Source organism: Mya arenaria, chromosome 15 (assembly GCF_026914265.1).
Source record: "Mya arenaria isolate MELC-2E11 chromosome 15, ASM2691426v1".
Taxonomy (NCBI): domain Eukaryota; kingdom Metazoa; phylum Mollusca; class Bivalvia; order Myida; family Myidae; genus Mya; species Mya arenaria.
In genome coordinates this window covers 33,412,935-33,436,625 of record NC_069136.1, presented here as the reverse complement: position 1 = coordinate 33,436,625, position 23,691 = coordinate 33,412,935, and the positions used below count along the sequence as shown (strand labels likewise).

Here is a 23,691-nt window from a genome sequence, read left to right as displayed (position 1 = left end):
TCTATAATTATCTGACAATCAACCTGTACTTAACTATTTTAATATGTAAAACAGCACTGTGTATATATTTTAGATTTTTAAGCTTCTGCAAATAACCCGGAAAAATGGTTTGACCCCCACAGCAGTTTGAAATGAATATTAATACCCTGTAGTTGACGTTGTTAACGCCATTCAATCACTGAATATAACAATGTATGCAAAAGTATAAACATATTTAATTATTTAAAGTATGAGACTTTAAACTGAATTATTAGCTTATCCAGTTTAATACTATATCTTTTGAAATAGCAATGCAAGATGGGCTGTTGTGTGCATATACAGTCCTACAGTTTATGCCAGGTTTCTGGATTTTGGTCCATTTTCGAAGCCTCACTTCACAGCTAGGTGTTTATTATGCATGTTATTGAGATAACCAATTTCTGTCAGCAGGGGCCCATAAACCACTCTTCCCTGGTCAGTTTGGGGGTCAGAAGGATATACAACTTCAGTATGATTTCTGCACAAAAATTCATGATGACTATGAAAAATCAATTTATATCATTTACTTTAGTTTTAAACTATTCATGAAAATGAAAAAAATACACCATAATCATTGATTCCATAGTAAAGAAATGAAACATTGAAGTACATAAAAGAAAAATATTCAGTCTTATCGTTTGATTTAATTTCGAACGGAATAACTTTATACATGGGATTTTTATTTATACTTTTCATTAAGATAACGTAATCTGTCTACTTACTACAAAAGTATCAATATCAACCCAAACATACTCAATGACATGTACAGTTGAGTGAAATGGATATTTAGGTTTTATAAAATGTATAATTTATGTATTACATGTATAGCTAACAGTGTAAATCATGCAGTTATAATAAAGTTTGTTATATATGGTTTTATGTAAAGAATAGTTTTTTCGCCTTTTTCACAACAACTTTCTTTTGCTGCATTTTTGCAACAAGAAAAGAATACTGCTAACTTGATGCATTGCAATTTTTCACTTTACGATGATTACGCGTAATTAAACATTAAATCATAGCAACATTATCCAATTGCAAACAGTCTCATAATTATAAAGTCTCAAGTTTGTAAACTCTGAAGTCATCACTTGGATTGAGGTTCGTATGTTTTCCTGTGAAATACTTTTTTGATTAAATTATAATAACTCTGGTTTTACTAAGTGCAGTGGGAAAAGAAACCCCAGATGCAAAACTTCATTACCTAAATAGCGCCCGAGGGTCTGGACTTTAGGTGGTATAATCGAGTTCTAAGTGACACAAGTTGGCATATCACCTACAGACGGAATCACAGACGACCAAGGGCAAATCTATATCCCCCCCCCCATTTTATTGGGGCATAAGATGTTATATTAAAAGAAATGTAATATTTTAACCATTTGCCAAGAAATAAGATCATATTTTGATGTACTTAGGTATTCTTATTAGTTATAACACAGCTTACAACTTATTTTTTTTTAATCTGAGCACTATATTACCTTGATGTTGAAGCTTAACTTTCATAGGTTTCTATTGATACATTGACATTGTGGTCTTTGCTAAAATGCATTTCAGAAAACATCATTGCCCACTTTTCATGTGAATTATATAAGCCCTCTTTGTGTTTGTGTATCTTCGTTTATGTAATTTTCTAGAAAGTTCATTTCCTAAAATGTAGCTTTTGAAACAGCGATTCAAATCTTCTTTACTGACACAGTTAAATCAACGTTTGTTTTCTTTGTAAGATTTCTCTTCTTAATTTGCATTGTTGTGTGAGAACATTCTTCATTAGAAGAGTGACTAAAGATTATACACACTGCATGTAAGCTTTCCAGATATATATATTGTCTTTGCTTTTGGAATTATCATAAAACATTGCTACCTTATTTCAATATATATAATACTTGTTTCAAAGCAGTTTAAGTCATTATCATCATATGAGAAATGATTACAACAAAGCAATAAAGTATCTTAAACCTCTATGTCCGGACTTTTGATATCATACCAGTATATTTGAATGTTATATGACTCATTTTATTTTGATATAATATTTAAAATTATCAAAATTCTTCTGATCATTTGCACTCCTACATGCACAGTTGATGTAAATTTATAATCAAAGCAGTCACTGAACTTTTATTACATGTTTCTGTAATACAATGTAAGTAGAGCATTTTTCCAGAAATATATATTTTCTCCATATTATTTTCTCTTTGCGATATATATATACACTTAATTGTTCAGAACTTACTAGGCTAACTCATGTTAGTACCAGCATTATATACAGCGCTTTCACATTATTTTATACAACTCTCTCAAAAATGAATATTCAATATCTTGATTTTTTGTGCCAAAATTTAACATATATCTATAAAATTTGGAAATAAAATGGAATCAGGACCTGGTTTATTAGCTAAATAAGATATGGTACAAAAACATGGCATGGTAATTCTACAACAATGACAAATAGACAATTGTGCCCGATGTTTAAAAATAATTTATAATATATAAGCATAACTGCAGACTGAAGATTTGTAAAGTACATGTAAAGGAAATAAAAATCTCCTTACATACACTTTCAATATAACAACACTAGTGTTTAAATGAAGTTGTTTTTTTCATAAAATTTAACCAATGTCACTTATAAATTAAAATTAAAAAAATATTTATAACAGTTAATGATGCTCTTTTGAGAACACTTTGTGGTGCATATGCAGTTCTTGTCTCCTAGCTTAAACGTTCTTGTTGATTCATTACTTAAGAAATCGATCCCAGAACCCATATAAAACTCTGGTACAGGGTACTGAAGTGATCGATCCCAGATGCCACTTTGGTATCCTGGATAAATCGTTACTGGTGAATGCGGTACTGAAGTGATCGATCCCAGATACCTCTCTGGTATCCTGGATAAAACGTTACTGGTGAATGCGGTACTGAAGTGATCGATCCCAGATGCCACTTTGGTATCCTGGATAAAACGTTACTGGTGAATGCGGTACTGAAGTGATCGATCCCAGATACCTCTCTGGTATCCTGGATAAAACGTTACTGGTGAATGCGGTACTGAAGTGATCGATCCCAGATGCCACTTTGGTATCCTGGATAAAACGTTACTGGTGAATGCGGTACTGAAGTGATCGATCCCAGATGCCACTCTGGTATCCTGGATAAAACGTTACTGGTGAATGCGGTACTGAAGTGATCGATCCAAAATGCCACTTTGGTATCCTGGATAAAACGTTACTGGTGAATGCGGTACTGAAGTGATCGATCCCAGATACCTCTCTGGTATCCTGGATAAAACGTTACTGGTGAATGCGGTACTGAAGTGATCGATCCCAGATGCCACTTTGGTATCCTGGATAAAACGTTACTGGTGAATGCGGTACTGAAGTGATCGATCCCAGATGCCACTCTGGTATCCTGGATAAAACGTTACTGGTGAATGCGGTACTGAAGTGATCGATCCCAGATGCCACTCTGGTATCCTGGATAAAACGTTACTGGTTAATGCGGTACTGAAGTGTTCACTATGGTATCCTGCATAAAACATTTCTGGTGAGTGATAAATCCCAGATGCCACTCTGGTATCCTGGATAAAACATTTTACGGAAATAAATTCAGCAATACTTGTATCCATACAACAGTTTATTATTTGGAAGAATATGGCCAGGCAGTCGACAACAGTTTTCAATGTTCAATATTAATCAATCTTCAAAGTCAATCAATTATTATATCAATCAAATGTTAATCAATATTGCAATCATTGTTTTTACATACAATCACTAATTCAATATTCAAACAATAATGATATAATGAATAAAGCGAACAAACAATATTGACTTGTAATCCAACAAGTCCAAGGCCGTAAGTACCAATAACTGTACAAACGACAAAGAAATATTGTATTTCGTTTTGACAAGATTTTTGCATCCAAGCGGCGAATCACATACAACCATACTATCATGGAAGTCAAATAGACTAATCTTATTTGCATGTAGAATATAAGCTTTTTATTTATACTTAGATATGAAGTTATATCCTGCAATGTTTGTATAAATATTTTGACACCAATATGCAATAATTTTGAACTGTACTATTATTATACATATATTATATACGTTTTATGTCTATCAATGTTTGTTTATATCATGAATATCTCCAACCATGGGGGAAATAAAGATGTTGAGTTGAGTTGAGTTGATACATATATCTGTTGGTGATTCCAAACAGTATTGATAAGGTATTCAGTGCATAGACGATTATATAAAATTGTTTGTAACGATTATTACTTAAGAATTGTTCTAATATGAACTTCATATGTTCATGGATTAATTGTCAAAAAAAATCCGCCAATGATCCCACAGTGCGCTCACGCCAACAATACAAATTTTTTGACAAACATTTTAATTAGTGTTAATTAGCATGCCATCTTTGTTGACCACATTTTAACAACTGCCAGGACCAATAGCAGTTTATTCTGTCGGGTACCGTCAGTGTTAGGACGTACCGATAGATACAACTTTACGGCCAGTACAGGGCATATATTACTTTTCGAAAAATGTGTAAATATCAATGAAACAGATTTGCCATACTGGTCTGTTTTTGAACACCTAATGAGAAGTGAACACTTGCATTCGGATAATACTATATCCGAAATCTGTGCCACTTTCGTGTAGGGACCTGCTTTCCCATCTACTGCGATTTCTCCTATCCTTATAAACCAAAAAATGCACTAACAAGTGCTTCATTAAAGAGACTTGTTTTATAAGTTCACGATGCTACAGAAGGCAATGCTCTCAATATCTGCTTAAGAATATCAATGATTAGAGGAATTTTTGGTTCTTTTACGGAGCGATTCCGCAGTAAACAACATAGCATTTTCTGTATTATGAATGCTCGAGTGAAATCTTGTAAATTTTTGACCTTTAGAAAAAATAGATTCCCAGACAAATAGGCATTTATTGTGGAAAATGCACATTTTTGAACACCAAATTGCATAGACCACATGACGATTGGACGGATAAGGGACATCACTCGCTCCGATTTGGATGATTTCAAGTTAAGAATCTGAACAACGGCCATGTTATCACAATTAAAACATATTTTCAATGAGCAAAACATGTCCTTCCACAAATAGGATGCTAATGAAATTGGTACCATTTCCAAATATGTTATGTCTGACAGAATCTCGCTGTTCATCCAAATCTCTGGCCACTGCAGAAAAGTCCAGGATCCCTTAAAGTACACACCGCAGCCGAATTGTGAGTTACCAGCACTGTCAGTGTAAAGCTGGAGGTCGCTGTGAGTCAACCATTCATTTTCAAGCATACCAGAAACACCGTTATATTTAGTGAGAAACAACCTCCACATCTCAATGCCTTTTTGAATGCCTTTTTTAACCTTAACTCTATGGTGTGCACGCGTCGCATGAGACATTGAGGAATATATGCGGCGAGCAAATGCACGGGCTAATGGCATTGCCTTTGTACAAAAGGCTAATGAACCAGTCAAGGACTGCAACTGGCGCAAAGATACTTTTGACTTGGACAAGATAAATTCAATCTGCTGCAAAATATATATTATTTTGTTCTGCGGAATGCTAAAGCGGAATGCTAAAGCTCAAGTCAAGTTAAGTCAGGCTCATAACCAAGATAGGTTATACATGTAACCGGACCAACGTTTTTTACGTCAGCGACAGGGATAGCCAATTCCTGACACAAACAAGAAAACTCATCCAAAAGTAATTTGCATTGATCCTTAAATATTGACATAAAAATGAAATCATCTAAACTAAATAATGGTCAATATTATTCATTCCTGTCCTCATTTTAATAGCCCATTCAAGAAATGTGGAGACTGTTTCGAACATATCACCAAGCTTAATGACTAAGAAATCAAAATCCCTTGGGAAACAAGGTAACAGACGAAATGCATTTTCCCATCCACGCGCCTTTACCTTGGCGTCTGACCATATGAACAGCATTGTCGAAATCTAAGTATTGTAATCAGATCACTTGAGGGTCACTCCCCTTATTTCACTCAAGTGAGCACTTGAGTGTCCCTTACGGGAATGTGGTTGGAGTGTGAGTGAGAGTGGATGTTCTGAATTCGTCCCTATATGTATTATGTTGTAGTGGACCGGAATGCGCCGTTCTGTTTTATAATGACACATGCCAATGTTTTCCTTCTTGGCATGCTCCGTTAGTTTTGTAACGTTTTAAAGCTTCTTGTAACCTGGTCGAAATCATTGCATTTTGACTAGGTCTTGAACGTTTCGCTCTCATATGCCGTGTATTTACTTTTTCTGTTTTCTTTTTCTATGTCAACGTAAACATAAACTCTATATGTATACATTTTATTGAAACGTATTTGATTGCATTTGACACTATGTGGTTATATTTTGTTTATGAGAATAGATGTTCTCATTTCTTCTTCATGTGAATATATATAGATCCTGCATTTTTATTCAAAATCGGAAAAATATGTGGAACAATACCATTCAGTGAAAAAAGAATCCAAATTTAGAGCGGCAACTGAACTCACCGAAGGTTTAATCGAATTCGAAGAGCGATTTATCTGTTTCAGGACAATAGTATTTAAATGGTTGGTTGATGATATTCAGTTGAAATTGTTTAATCAATACCAAGTCCGTATTACTCCAGGAGGCCATTTCTTTGCAAATCCAGGCGATTCTAGAACAATTCCAAATACGAAACTTTAAACAGTTTGAAAACGAAGACAATTTGAAAACAATTGTTCAAATTAGCCAGAAAATAGACCAGATAGAAGCAACCCTACAAAGAATTGAAACGAATATAAGTGGGTGTATGAAAAATCAACAACAATGAAAGAAATTATAACCGGGTATTCTTTTTATACGCATTCATAACATTTGATTTTGTTTGACTTATCGTTTCAGTTTGTTGCCATATAAGACATGGTCCTGAAATGTGGTTATTTAGGGTATTTCATTCCTTTCGTTAATTGCTTTTGTTGTTTTGAATAGCCTTGATTTAAATTGCATACATACATACATTCACTATTTCAAATTGTCGTCTTGTTGCGCATAACTCACCTAACAAAGTGGGTGAGCTCCTACGCGGTGATATCCATTGACGAACAGATAAAATCCCTGCCTCGACTAACGAGAAAAGATTTTAGCTATACAAGATTTGTATGCGTATTGATTCAAAGTGTAATGAAGCTTCATTATAATATGACATTGTTTTCAAATTAAGAATATATATATCCTATATGTTAACAACAACTGTTATGTTTGAGAGCACTACTAAGCGAAAGTTACAGCGAGGTGTTATACCTGGGAACGGACTCTTATTAGAAGGGCGAAGCCTCAAAGCAAGTGTGGCTCGCGTCACTCTTACCATCCCCTTACAAATAACAAAGGGAAACATATATGACCTTTCACATTCATGGTAAATGGATGTGGGCAATCAGGATATATAGCTATCAATTGCCGTGTACTCGTAGAAATCGTTTCCAATATGTACTCAGTTACGTACATTGGTATCAAAAGTGCAAGTATTTCCAGTTTGTTTCTGGTATGTTTATATCAGAAGCATGGCCATTATTAGTTTAGGTATTATCCATATAACCCATTAAGAGACACGTCGATGGGTTATTGCCAGAACCTGATATCAAAAGAAGTATTTGTAAAAGAGATATCAGGTTCTGGCATTAACGTCTCGATGACAGGGTCAGAAAAATGAAACACACACTGAACTATCTTATAATTTTAATGATAAACTTGACACATGTATTATGAGATACAAGCAATCTAAAGTACAAAGGTTAAACTTGTTTTCACTACTCAAGATAGTATTGTAAGAGAGGGGTACAAAACACGAGCTAGAAATTAAGATTATGTAATTCAAGATTCGTCAAACTTGTATCAATAATGTCTTTACTATACATGTACACTCATTTATTTCTACATTGTCTTTTTGATTTCACTGGCTTTTCAGTGGTGTTGAATCCGACTGAGATGCACCTGTGTCTTAATAATAATTACAAGAAAAACACGATATATTTATGTAAGTAATGTACGTATACAAGAAAGCTTTTAATGTATGAACTATTACGTCTCAATGCGATTTCATAGGTATTACAGGGGAAAATGACGATTAATTATATAAGAGCATTGTATTTGACGATAAAATAAATAAACTGCTTTATTTGCAATAGGCTTATGTTTTTACGATAAATATATGTATTCATTGTGTATATGCGTGTAAATTGGCGATAAAGGAATAAATGTAAGAAACATGTAATTGTTTTATATTACTGATTGAAATATAGTTGTTGAGGAAGGTCATAAGAAGCGTATATGGTAGTTGAGAGGCATAACTCAATCTCATAGTGTTTGGTAGTAACTCAATGTACTATGTCGTTACTTTCTTTTCTTATTTGGTACCCCTGTTTGCTGACTTGGTATATCTCTTTGGGAACGTTTCTTGCCACGTCCATCGTGTGGAGGCTTTGGTGAAGAAAATCTGGTAAACTTATTGTCAAACATCAACGCTTCTAGGTTATTTTGAGGGACTTCCAAGTGAGCTTGGAAACGGAAAGCTTGTAGCAAAGCAGAGAATATCGCACCCTGAATCCATCCATTCGCCCAAGAGATCGCTTCCCCTGCGAAATAGACAGGTGGACTGGATTTGAAGATGGTTTTCATGTTATCGAGATACTCGTGTGGCTTCAGACTGACAAAAGCTCCTTGTGCCGACGGGTCGTTTTCCCAAGCTTGTACCATTGCAACTTCAAACTGATTGTCATCGATAAATTCTGGATGGATTTTGCTGATTTGGTTGACAGCGGTCTGAATAGCTTCTTGGTGCGTCTGTGAGCCAAGTATTAGAGCATCAGTGCCCCATGTGTAAACCATCAGTATGCCTCTTTTATCTTCAGAAACGTGGTCGTCCTCGTCGTCTTTCTCGTCGTCTTTGTCCTTGTCACCCTCGTCGACATCGTCGTTCTCCTCGTTCTCTTTCTCCTTTTCGTCCTCGTCTTCCTGGCCGGTCTCGTAACCGGGATAGTGCAACTGGCCTATTGTCATGTTGGTCTTGCTGAAGCCTCCAATAATACCTTGTTTTTCCCAGAACCTTTCTCTTGACTGTAGCATTATCTTTGTGGATGCAGTGTAGTTCATGTCAGTGATTGCATCACTCAGCTGCGGTGTGAGGAGCTTTGGCATCTCGATGTCTCTCAGAATGTGTAAGGGGACAGTTACAAAAACAGCATCACCGTCGAACTTGTACTGCTGACCATTGGTAACGTTCCTGGCGAAAACGGTCGTTGTCCTGCCTCGACCTTTTTCAGATACCTCGATCTTCTCTGCTTTCATGTTGAAGAAAATTTTCCTTGAAAGATTGATGTCTTTATGGTAGCCATTGTTTTTTCGAAGGAAGGCCTTTGGAAGAGTGTCCATTCCTTCCACAGGTGTCTGGAGACGCTTTGCCCACCAGTGACCTAGTGTATCGCGTAGCCCAAACACCAACGAACAATCCAACATCGGGGAGTATGATGCTACCTGAAAACAGGTCGCAAAGCTTCAGTCGTGTATATAATACTTATAATAAAACATGGAAATAGTTAATGTGAAAAAAATATTAAGTAACTCTTAGAGCATATTAAGTGTAATGTATTGTACGGCTCCCCCTCTTTAATCAATACCATTTTACTTAATATGCTCTATCTAACTTGAATAATTTACATTTTGATTTGCCGACAGCTTTTTGGTACATTTTCTATACTTCAGATGTGTTTTTATACGTTAAATATGGATCCTCAACTCGATATCGGTGATTTGGAATTATTATTCAAAGATTGATTTAAAGAAGTGTTTGGACCAGGGAAGCTAGTTGACCAGGGTTCACATTCAGGGCTGTCTCGAACGCATTACCTGAACAGATACACTGTTATTAACGCGAAACATGTGCTTACCCTCAATACAAGTACTCAGAAGGTGGATTTTTAAGAAGCCCTCGAAAACGTCATATTATTAAATTTAGAGTCATGACGCGAATTTGGCACATATTTTTTTAAGTTTTGATCTTCTATCTAGTAGTCTGCAAAATTACGAATGCTTTTAGAGTTACAAATTCAGCAATAATTAATAGATACGTGCAGACATACGGTGTGGTCATTATATGGCTACTATCGGGCATTTAAAGATGTAAGGACCAACCTTATAGGCATTGATAGCAACTTCAGGCCAAGGGAGCCAAGGACGCAGCAGTTTGTCTATTGGGTCTGTGGTCCTCAGGAAGTCTTTTGGGTCTGTGGTCCTCAGTAAGTCTTTTGGGTCTGTCCTCAGGAAGTCCTCAACCGAAAGCTTGCTCCATGTCTTTAACCAATCATTCCAACCGTCAGTGGTGGTATTTTTTCTAATATGTTCCATCACGGGAGCCGTTGATCGCTCGAAGTAGTCCACTACAAAGATGTATATATATGCTAAAGAGCGTGTAATAAAAATTCTACAATGTCAGAAACATTTCACAATAAGCATTTTTATATTTATTCTATTCACCACAGAAGTATTGTTTCATAAAATAAACATCTATAAACGTTTCTTGATCTTTTTTTGTTAATATATTCAAATAGCTGTTCGTATCATTCTGTTTATGTCTCATTCATGCCTTTCTGTTTTATATCTCTGGAAACAATTAAGCAGGTTACTATATTATTGTGACCAAAGTTGTTAAAAGGGCTTTAAACACAACACAACCAGACTTATGCAATTTGCTTTCGCATTAAGGCTCTCGAAACCTAATGATAGGGCTCCGTTGGAGGTTTCCCGAATGTATAGCAACATCCTAGCAATAAAAGTTACCTTTAAAATTATTTGATGAAAACACTTTTGACGATCACTGTGTTTTGTAACAATACAGATGAAAATTGAGTGGTTGTGAAAAATAAGGCCAGGTAATATAAAACGCAAATGGACAGTTGCATATGTACATATACACATATAACGAGCAAATCGTCTCAAATTCGATAATAGTTCACCAACATTATTAAATTCGTGCAGTTGAACACATAATGGTAGTGCGTTGTAGTGAACTGGCTTGGCTTTACAATGGTATTCGAACTATAATAGCGTTGTTAAGAAATATACACAATTAATAATGATATAACAAAAGAGTAAAACACGCTATTAACGGTTGTATTTAGTTTTGCATGTTAAACCAAAATATATTGTTTTTAGGACCGGGGTCAGTTTATTTATCATCTCTCGCAGACATTACTATTAATTGAACTGTTGAGTATGTAATGTTTTAGTATAGTGACGTGTGTATATACATACATATGTTATACACGTCAGCATGAATCAGATGTTATGAAACATAGATAACCGGTCTGACAACCCCATAAGATACCTTCAGATTAATAAACATGTACATAAAACAATACAGTACGTTAAATGTAGCACACATACTCGAAACAAAATGCCACTATATCTGTAGATTTTACCTTTAAATGCGTACACTACAATTATGATTTATAATTCTAAATATTCTAAATACTTTGACTACAAAAAGAAAATAAATAATTCTAATTAATCTTTACAATTACACTACAATTATAACGTTTAATAATAACAGTGCAATTATGTTGTATAATTCTCAATATTCTTAATAATTATGCTACAATTATAATGTATAAACCTCAATATTCTAAATACGTACAAACACCTGTAACTTCTTTTTTTAAATCGCTTGGGAGATTTGCATCCCAACCAGGCCAATACAGGTCACAGTACTTCTTATTGTTTTCTGAAAATTCTGCAAAAAACACATTAAAGTTTGTGTTAAATCACTGTGGTATTTTCCATATTTTACCATCATCATGTCTAGACCATGTGCATTTTTTTTACAGTAGGGCGTGATGCTCTACTTTAAGGCGCATAACGTATGTCTGTGTAGCAATATAATTTGGAAAAGTTGATTTGAAATGAAATGTTATGATAAAGTACTGGCAAAGAAGTAGTACTTCCTTTTTTAAATTGTTTTCGGCAATTAACACGAACTACGCAAAGTGCCGCGTTTGTACACCACTACTATCCAAATGCAGCCGCAATTGTTCGCAATGTTCTTATACTATGCCTGTACGGAGATATGCCGAGGCTCCCGGACAGCTTGTGTATTTGTGCGTTATTGCTCATGGTCGGCTAAATTTGGCAATGTTCGTGGGAATTCAAATGAAATAAACGATTGAGAGCGACAAGTTTTTTTGGCACTTTCAATCCGAATAATCTTACACGTAGAGGCTAAATTTGAAAAAAAAATCAATTGGGAGATCTTCATTAAATCCCACTTGCCTTATGAAAATGTGTTTACATTTTCTACATTACTTAAATTACTTGAGTATAGATTTTTGAATTTGATAATGAATACTTTTTATGGAAATCGGACAGTCTCACTGTGGTAAAAAATCATAAGCAATCAACCAAATGAATAATGATTAAAAGTGTTGGCAAAGTAAGTTAAACATTCTTCTGATTATTAAACAGTTTTCAATAATTATAAATGAAATGATGACAGCTACGTTTATTTACAGATTTACTTCAAGTGCGCATGCTTATACCTTTCATTGTTATTTTGTCGCCATAGAGATACATATAAGCATTTTCCTGGTAGTTTTGGAACGGTCTCAATTCAATGTCGAACTTGTCCAGGTAGGCGTGAGTTAGGAAATGATTCCTTGGTATACGCATGGCGCCACCTGTCGAAATGAAATGGATATAGGTTTTACATACAAGCTGCAAATTCATGGTTTGATATTCTATTTGTAGTCATCTACTTTCGATTGCTAAATAGTTCTAGGCGACCATCACTGCATTCAGTGCGCTTTGATCGTCTCACATATTTGAATAAACAACTACGTCGACATAATTTGTATCTTTACATTACTGAGACATTGAACATATACATCGCGCAGCACGGACAACCAACATTTTGATGTAGGTAAAACAAACTGATCAACATGATGATGAACAATTACTATTACCAACGTCTTGGTTGTATGCAGGCTTATTTCAGCAATTTCATGTCAGAATTCGACATTGAGTTACCATGTTCCGTTTGTCTTCGACATTGAGTTACCATGTTCCGTTTGTCTTGTTTTTGCGTTTTAATTCGTCATTGAGTAACCATGTTCCGTTTGTCTTGTTTTTGCGTTTTAATTCGTCATTGAGTTACCATGTTCCGTTTGTCTGGTTTTTGCGTTTAAATTCGTCGCTTTGTCGCCGCATCAACCATCGTAAACGAAATAATAGAAGCATAAATAAATCACAGATTTTTTAAAAGAAGCCCGTAAATGATCCGTGTCTGTAAAATGTGCTTACCTTCGCTGTGCAACCCATCGAAAAACTTTTCCCTACATGTCTTGATCCTTCCACCCACTCGGGATTGGAGTTCCAAAATCTGCACCTATTACGTAGGAGAATCGTAAATAAATGTTTTGATTTCTGATAACTGTACATTTATATTGAAGGTTGGGATATTTATCTATTTCTATTAAGCAATTGTTTGAACAAACATTTCTTTCAAATGACGGACTGCAAAATTGTTTTTTGATATTACACTTCAATCTGCCGTAAGCAGCCACTCATTTAATTTATAAAATATATCGAAGGTTGCTATTAATGGAGGTGTTTTTAGAATGAATGGTTTATTTTGGTGACTGCTAATTAGAAATGCCTCATTTATACAGGAGACCGCTAACACAGGTTTAATCGTACATAATATTGACATCCACTGGGAGACCAATGCGTTTTGCCTTGAGTTTCACTCGATACCAAAAAACATAAATCAGAGTTTACTATATTCTAAGCTAAAGGGTTCGTCATGCATAAAAAGGATACTATTATTTAAACCACAAACCTCGTGTCCGATCTGTGCAAGTTCAAATGCCGTAACGAGACCTGCTATTCCGCCACCAATGATGGTTACCTTCCGTTTCTCGTCGGTGGAGACTTTCGTTCGGTAGTACTCGCCTTTGTAAAATGGATCTTCTTGTTTATAATAGGCATGTTTGAGACCACCGTCGATGATTGTTTCGCAGAAATCTTTGTAGTTGTCCTCCTGCTGAATCGGCTGTTACGACATAATTTGACTTTTTCGTATAAATCAAAAACAGAACAAATGCCATTTATTCACGTTCTTGTACAGCCCACGATTTTGATTAGTTTCTATACTGTTTCTATAGTAACTGTTGCTATACTCAGCAGCAGACAATTTTAGGGTTTTAGTTTCAAACTCCTTTGTGTCCTTTGATATTTTTGTATTTAAACAAGTGCCTACTCGGAGACAAAACGTTATTTGTTCCATTTAGCGTGGGGAGCTGTATAGCTTAGAACATATTATGACTTTTGTCTTTTTAAAGGCACATCATACAGATTTGCGAAAATTGAAAAATGTCCATATTTCAATTTGTCATCACATTGGTCATAGTGTACATGTAGGTATTTTAAAAAATCAAACTGTTTTAAAAAGTTATATTCAAGTTCACTTTGATTTTGATAATCAATTTGAATTACAAGAACAATTGAAAATCAGCTGTCTCAAAATTGGTTGCTGATTGCTGTAAAAAGTGACGGACGGTTTGCTTAAGACCGGACACTTTCTTGGACACTGGGACACACCAGCCATTTAGTTGTATTTGCAGTTTATTCCTAAACCAACTTTGACATTTTGGTATTTAAGCAAGTGCCTGCTCGGAGGCAAAACGTTAATTGACTCATTTAGCGTTGGCCATTGTATAGCTTAGAACATATTATTACTATTGTCTTTTTAAAGGCACATCAAACAGTTTTTGCGAAAGTTAAAATATGTCCATATTTCAATTTGTCATCACTTTGGTCATGGTATACATGTTGGTATTTCAACAATAAAATTGTTTTAAAAAGTTCTATTCAAGTTCACTTTGAAAATCAATTTGAATTACAAGAACAATTGCAAATCAGCTGTCTCAAAATTGGTTGCTAATCGCGGTAAAAAGTGACGGACGGTTTGCCTTAGACCGGACACTTTTTTGGAGACTGGGACATACCAGCCATTTAATTGTATTTGCAAATGATTCCTTAATCAAATTTGATTGCTGTTATTTACAGATTGTATTGATTTCAACAAATTAAATGGATATATTTCACTGTAGAAGCGAGGTTCAGCTGTTATTTTTTACATAATCTGGTTTAGCTAGAATAGTTTAAGCCTACATGTCTCTGAAACAAGCACTATGACTTGGCATTTCAAAACTATGTATGTTCTTAGTAGTCCAGTTAGCGCAGTGGTAAGCGCACTCGCTTCTCACCTAGGCGACGCGGGTTTGATTCCCGGCCTGGGCGCATGTGAGGTTGGGTTGGGGTAACCACGCCGGACAAGTTGGTTTTCTCCGGGTACTCCGGTTTCCCCCACAACACAAGATCACACTTTCGCCTAAAATCGTGCCAACGAGAGTGGTTAATATAATTTTGTAATTTGTTTCACAGTCGTTGTAAAATAAATAAGTTTAAACTAAGTAGTCCAGTTATATCTTGACAAGATTTTATCAAATTGTGCACTTTGGGTTCAAATTTTGCCTGATGACACATATGCATGTCAAGGTTATAAAAAGCTCAGGACCAACCTAAAATTCGTCAAAGATGGCTGCCAAAGTCCAAGATGGCCGCCATCACCCTTAATATTATAAAATGGAACTCTCATAAATAAATAAATTGTTATATTAACTCAGTAATTACAGTATTTATGTTGAATTTACTTTGTTGTTAAAATCTTACAAAGACACCCTATAAAATTCAAATATCTTCAATATAATAAGCTTTTTTTGTTGACAAGGCAACCATTTTCCATCTAAAAGGATTTGTTCGCTAATGCAATTGACCCAAATCCTGTTTTCTTCTAAAATCTCAAAATTATTTTCTAGATTTGTTTTGTAAACATGCATAACATATATGTTGTCGATATTCTTTTAAGTCTCTGTAGTAGAAAATAATTATGAAACGATTCCAACAGCAACAAAAAGCTTGTCATATATCATGCTTATAATCATTATTTGAAATGACCTCACATAATAGAGTGACAATCAGGTCAAAAGTGGCCGGTTCGCCTGAGTAGGTGACAAGCTACGTTATATATCAACACGTTCGGCAAAGTATGTTGTATGCAAGTGATAGCATACATTTCCAACGCTCGGTGTGGATCGATAAATTTCAATTTAGTAAAAATGTTATATCTTAATATGGCAAATTTCTTGACATAAATACGGATAAATATTCAAATCGATATTATTTCTCTCATATTGTACATCAAATTTACATACAACATTGACCACTATAAGGTCAAGGTAATGATCATTTCATGGTCAGAGTATGAAAAATACCTCACAATTTTTCCCATATCCATTTCTCCTTTTTTTTGGTTTATTTATTTTTAGTTTTTGTCAAAAAGTGTTGATTTGATAATAGTATTTTCATTCAATTAAAATAATATTTAAGGTAAAGTTTTCAGATCTTTTGTGAAAAAAACAATGTTTCATTACATTACAGCATGCCACAGGTGGTCACTACGTTGCTATTTCTGTAAGAGTCTTATGAAAAACTGTGCTAGTGTCAATTTAAAGCATATCTTATTGTATGGCAGATATCTATTTCATACTGTTATTCATCTTGACATAAATAACTGACCTCTTCAATATCAAGGTAAATGTCAATACAAAAAAGGCAAACAACTGAGATTTTTTGTTTATTTGCTTACACTAGGGTCTGTAGAAATTGGCAATTTATGAAATTTATTATATTTTTCTATATTCAGTGGGTTTTTTTGCAATGTATTTAAGATTTAATGAAAACAACTTTAATAGTGTTATCCAAATGAATGCTACCCAAGGCGATCGCCAAAAAGAGCTGTTCTCTAGAGGTTCAAATATTAATATGATGTTTGACTCTGAAGTATATTGTTACGTTTATATAACGAGATTTACCCTCAGGGACAAGTTTACCCCTTTGGGCAAATCAACCGTAGATGCAAATATGTGCATGTGAAAGCTATCAAAATGAAATGCTAAACTTTTAAAAACATTAAATTATAAAAGCTATCGCACTTCTATTTAAGCTGATACTTTAGAAGTTATCAACATAAAACACATTCTTGATTATTTTTGTAGAATGAAATAAACGTGATTGCGTGCAGTTTAAATGTTTTCTGACAGTATGACATTTCTGTTTTTGAAGACAGATATCTATTTTGCTTTCCTTAAATTACTGAAACATAATATCGCTCAGTGAATAAGAGGTGTATTACATACAGATGTTGATATCTTACGTTTATAATATTAGCTGCATCATTGTCTAATGTTCTTTTCAACACAAACTTCTGTTAAACACCGTTAATCCGAAGTCGTAGGGACCCAAACAATAATTTCGGAATAGCGATATTTCGGATTAACAATTTCAGAAAATGACAGCGTTCGCGAATTATAGATGACGTGAAATACTTTGTCGTGCAGGTTGCAATGTCGATTACACGTTACCAATACGATACATTCGGTTTGAGTGAAGTTTTCGTAAACGAATATATTTGTTGATTTATTGTTTAATAAATGACAAATAATTCGTAATTATATTTCTTTTTTTAAATACATAAAACATTTAAAACAAAATGACAGCACACGTATGCATTCGGAACATAGCACGGATTGTTTGGTAGCGGGTCGAGTGAGCAATGCGGCAATCGAATCTGATGAGATTTTTACTGTTTTTTACCTTTTATTGAATAAATTCAATGTTCTCAATTACCAAATGAACACGTCCAAAGAATACACAAGGTGCAAATTTGCCCACATGGCATTAAAACATATATCTTTATTGATATATGATATTTCTGTTTTATGATGCACTTAAGCATTTCAAAATCAAGATCAAATTTATTTGAATGCCAAAATGCAAATATGACCAATATTGACAGCGCTATTACCTATTTCTTTATTTTATTTGAAAAAGTCATAACATTGATAATAGCACTAATCATTTTTAATCGTATTTCATCTTTTTCCCAATATTAAAAGTCAAGCTAACTATAAAATGTCCCTAATTTAGCGCATCCATTGCCTAACAAGCTTCATATACAACATTTGTGTGAGTTTTCTGTAGTCCTATCCAGCCTTAAGTATCACTCTTTAAGTTTATCAAGTGTTTTTCCAACCTGATGTTTCATTATTCTAGTACCAAACAACCCCAAAACAACTTTCCCCGTCAAATAAGTATTTAGAAAGCCAAATCGTGTTTTTATAAGTCCACTGAGTGCCCCAAACCTCATTAGGGGGCAATTTCAAATTGTCTCTAGTAGACGCAATATGTCACCAGCAGCCCTCTGTATCCCTAGTGTGGCTCTGGTCACGCCGAATCATTATGAAACAAGAACCAGTCGGGGTTTACAAAAGTCAAGCCAGAGCGCATTCAACCACGTTATGGCTACTATCTACCCACATTTTGCCGGTCCATATTGTGCCAAACTTACAATAAAGAGGCTATGAAGCTCTATCAAGTGTCAAATAAACACTAGTGTTGCTATTCTTAAGCCCATTAAGTGTAAAAAAATCCAAATTCTGCTGCAAAAAAAAGTTTATCTAGTGTCAACGTATCAAAGGAGGGCTCTTCTGCATCCATCTTAGTTCCAAATAAACACAAATGCAGCTACAGTTAAGTCCATCATGGGTCAAGCAAACACCAAAGCAGCATTACACTCGGCAATCTTAACCACAAAAGGCTTCTACACAAACCATTCCAACAATTCCTTTAGTAATTACAGTAGTCACATTTTCATATATAAACAAACCTCAGAGGGTGCATACTTAAGTCAGTCCAGTTCTCTATCGTTTTAATTTTGACTACAATAAAGCACATTCAGAGCCAAACAAGCGCATGTGTAGCTCCACAGTGCCAACTTGACCACATTTTCGCAGCCATGGAGCCGATAAGAGCAAAAATAAACTGTGTATTTGTAATAAAGCTTTTTCAGTGACATAAAGACTACATTTGGCAACCATAAGCCCAATTTTGAGCAAAACAAACCCACGTGCTGCTCTTATTAAGCATACTACTCAGTACCAAATAGATCACATGATGGCAGCCATACAGGCATATAAAGACTAAAACTACATACTAGTATATGCAGCTCAAATTAAGCCTACTCAGTGCCAAGCGGACCACATTTTGGCAACAATGAAGCCTATTTAATTAGAGCCAAACGAATTTATGTATAGCTCAGTTCTAAAAGCGCCGCATTTTGACAACCATAAACCCAATCAGAGCCAAACAAACACATGCCAACATTTATTACGATTAATCAGTGCCAAATAACACAGTTTGACAACCATAAAGCCCATTCAGAGCCCAAATAGACCAATTTTGGCAACCATAACACTGTGGTAACGCCATCAAAATGTATGCAGCTCTAATTAAGACTAAAAGATCACATCAGTTTGGCCCCATTCAGTGCCAAACAAACCTACGTCCAGCTCCCATTAGTCTACTACAGCTAAGGTGTCCAGATTTTGGCAACCATAAAGCCTATTTAAAGCCAAACAAGCTCATGTGCAGCTGTCATTAAGCATTTTCAGTGCCTATTAGACCACATCTAGGCAACAACTTAGCCGATTTAGAGCCAAATAAACCCATATGCTATCACAGTAGGCATTTTCAGTGCCAAATACTACACGTTTTGGCAACAATCAAGCCCATTCAAAGCCAACCAAACCAAAGTGCAGCTCTATAATTAAGTAGTCAATGCCACATGGTGGCCATATTAGAGTTGGAGGACATATTGTATATATCCTGAGAGGGTCCTTACCCTAACTATAACACTAGCAGTTTACTAAATGATGTTAACGATTCCATAAAAAGTAAGCTGATTTAAATGAAAACTATTCAATTTACATTTATGTCATTTCAAGCTGGATAAACACAAATTAAATAAGTATCACAAACTATAAATTTATACAGGAAATATCAAGGTTTTTTTGGCATTTTCGTTCCTTGACCGTGAAATGGCCTTGACCTTGACCTTGAGGTAGTCAATGCAGCATGTAAATTTAGGGTACATTGGGAACAAGAGCAATATACGTTGAAATAAACAGTTTTATCTATTTAAAGGTGTGCTATATTTAGAGACAGAAAATACTCAATTAGATATTTATGGCGGCCATCTTGAACGCCATCTTGTATTGATTGGTCCTGATTTTTTGAATTTTTTGTAGTTATAAGCATCAACTTATGAAAATATAGCATTCTTTGCCGTTAAAACCGGTATGCTAATCATTTTCAAGGATATTATGACTGAGTTCACTTTTAACATCTTAATAATAATCATGAAATATCACTAAACATGAGCTTTTTTTAATTATATACAAGTGTATAAAGTTTCAAAATTTTAACCCAATGTGCACACTTTTCTTCACAATAGCAACCGGCTATAGCTAGGATATAAATACAAAATTAGAAAAAATAAATAAAATAAAACTGTCAGCTGAAAAAATAGAACTAAAACTGTTTAATTATGTTACATATTTTGCACCTTGAATATTCCATTATTTAGAGATTTTACAATGTTTAAAAAATCCCTTTAATTTGCTTATGTATTGATGAAGACAAACTGAAAATGCGCCTGGACACAAAATTGTGTAATTGTATAAATGTGTTCTAATATAATAAAGTGAATTTTAATACTTTTGAGAACATTCATTTTCTTGCTATTATTCTTGCCAATAGTGATCATTTTTAAAATGTGCATATCTAAAATATGAGCATTATATTATAACTTGTTTTTACTTGTCTTACTGTGCAGTACATTGCTGCGATAAATGAAAAAAAAAAATATGTCGGCTTAAAAAAACTGTGTGATGTGTCCTTAAATAGAAGATTTAGAATTCTACCACATTTGTAACCTTGATACAGGTATCAATAGCTAAAAATACTATTGAGTACATCACATCTTAAATAAAATTTGAATGCCAAAGTATAATCTGAGCGCAGACGAAAGACAGTCGAGTACAAAAAGTAATAAATAAGATATCGAACTCTACCTATGAGATCAAATAATGATACCGATTAAAAGCCTAAATTTAAGATATATATATATTTAAAGCTTGATATAAACCCTTTTTACACAAATTGTGTCAACATTGAATTATAAACCAATAAAAGTATGATAACAGAATATAATACCTCCCCCTTGTACGATGCTCCGTACATAATGATGACACTAGTCCGCCAAAGGTCCGTTCAAGATTTACTTACAACGGTGAGTGTCAACAGTTTATATAACAACAGTAAGTGTCCAGGATAGACATGCTTATTCTACCATGAACAATACACCTACTTAAACTAACTCTACATTTGTACTGAGGCCCGCATGGATATGAATATGCTTAGACTGCAATTTCGAATATGAACACTATTCGTATGGAAATTGATCTAAAATGCAAACTTAGGCCCGAACGTAGACGGATATGCTTTTCTGCGTTCTTAACAATGTGGCATAATGCGACTTGTTGGTGATGAATACCACTACTTACTAGTTTGCCCATCCTTTTCAAATGTCAGAAAAAAATACCACCAACCTATTATTTCAATAGGCCAAATACAATTAAATAAAAGGAACTGTTAACTTGCACAAATGTTAAACTATTGACACAGTGTGTGTATACCACGTGATAAATTACGTCATATATGCTACGTCAGAAGGCAGCATTTTGCTTAAAATAAAGATTTAAATCAAAGATAACTTTTCTATTTCTACACCATTTTAAATAAAACAAAGGGCAGTCTATGCCGCTTCAAGAGCCCCGCATTCGTTGTATTACCGAAGTTTAATAAGTTGTTTGGGTTCACCAAACACTTCGACAAACCTGTTTACAAAAAAATGTTTTGACAGTGCTCCGTCAGACGGCCGTACTGTGAAAGGGTTTGTCGAAGTGTTTCAAGAAACTAAACTCTCAATTAAACTCTGGTAAATACCGAATGCGGGGCTCCGTAAGCGGTGTAGACTGCGCTATGTTTCATTTAAAACGGTGAAGAAATAGTGGTTATCTTCGTTTAAAGTCTTCATTCGAGGCAAAAAAGTGCCTTCCGACGTAGCATTTATGACGCAATATATCACGTGGTATACACACACTGTGACAAGAGTAGCCTTATTTGTAAAACATTTAATACGCAACGCATGTCAGCCAGTGTAATTTCTCTAGTTGTTTTTTTTTTAATTGAATTAATTATACTGAGTTCCCCAATAACGTTTGTAATTTATTTATACGATATGCTTGTACAAGGCACAGCCTTTGAAATTTGGCACTATATTGAATATCCCTTTTATCCCTCATATTTTGTAAAGATATTTAAAATAACTGTCTCCCTCTTTTCCATGATAAGATATATATTCGATACATGTACGACCATAAAAAATAATAATAATACAAAACCATTTTATTTCCGCCACTCGAGACAAAATCATTCTTCTTCGTATTAGTATAATTAAGCTTTTATTGACACTGCTGACTAAACTTAATTGTCCTCATGTTGTCATGTATGTATGACATGAGTGTAATAACGATATTTGTTGTTGTTGTTGTTGTTGTTGCTGCTGTTAATGATTTACAATACTATTGGTAAGAACAAAATCTATTTGTACAACAAAAGAGCAAATATTTTGTCACGATCTGAAAAAACCATAAAATTAAGTGCACTGTAGCAAAGCAATCGCAAAAACACACATGTCATACGCTTTGTCTTCAAAATATGTTTTTTTCAAACACACTGTGCCATTAACAGTAAATGTGCAATTATGTATTTGATTTTACAGGATCATTTGTGTTTTGATTATTTTGTTCACCATGTGATTTTATCCTATTTTCTATGAGTCACTAGAAAAGAAACTGTTAATGTGCAATACGGTATTTAATGTTTACACAATTGAGATAATTCGTCTCTGATTATTAAGTCAAGGTTAACACTAAGGAATATAAATGAATACATCAAACATAAATACCTTCTATTTTAACTCTTAGCTTAACATTTCAGAGACACATAATGCAAATATACAGAACAGAACAGAACATAATTTTATTCGACGTATACCAACAAGGTACATAGTCATAGAATATAAATACATTTATATAACGTGAATTCAACATGTCACATAATACAGATTCGATACAGGCAATGTCTATATGAAGATATGAATAATTGTCATACGTGAAATAATATATATATAGCTCTTACTTTCACTTTTCTTTTAATATAATTTCGGTTTCAGTAATGGTCAACATTTGCTTGAGTCCTCATCATTTCCCAGACAAGCCACATCACAATCAAAAACGGTGTCAAAATCTAATTGTAAGGTATCAAAATCGGGTAAGCTTCTTAAATCTATCTGATCTTCTGTTGAAATGCCACTGACAGGTATTCCAAAAGCACTGCTTTTCTTGGAACGATGTTTGGATGGAGATACCTTACAGAGCGGGGAATGTAAGGGTGATATCAAAGGAGTTAGTACTGGTGTCATCTCTTGAATACAAACAATAGTGTGACATTTTGCTGGAGAAAACAGAATGTTCCTTTTTGTTTTAAGGTTTAAATTTGTTTGCAAGCATCTTTCAGTGGCATTTCGCCAAGTCCCAGGTTTGGTG

At 34.5% G+C, this 23,691-nt stretch overlaps 1 protein-coding gene across 1 annotated transcript; it reads right to left on the bottom strand.

The window, feature by feature from the left end:
- Positions 1 to 7,738: 7,738 nt before the first annotated feature.
- On the bottom strand, positions 7,739 to 21,374 carry LOC128219642 (L-amino-acid oxidase-like). Its single transcript, XM_052927538.1, has 7 exons — positions 21,236 to 21,374; positions 13,899 to 14,111; positions 13,361 to 13,445; positions 12,601 to 12,738; positions 11,703 to 11,798; positions 10,202 to 10,446; positions 7,739 to 9,544 (listed from the first exon to the last, which is right to left on the bottom strand). The coding sequence occupies exons 1-7, from the start codon at positions 21,260 to 21,262 to the stop codon at positions 8,405 to 8,407; spliced, it is 1,944 nt and encodes a 647-aa protein (XP_052783498.1). The 5' UTR covers positions 21,263 to 21,374; the 3' UTR covers positions 7,739 to 8,404.
- Positions 21,375 to 23,691: the final 2,317 nt, after the last annotated feature.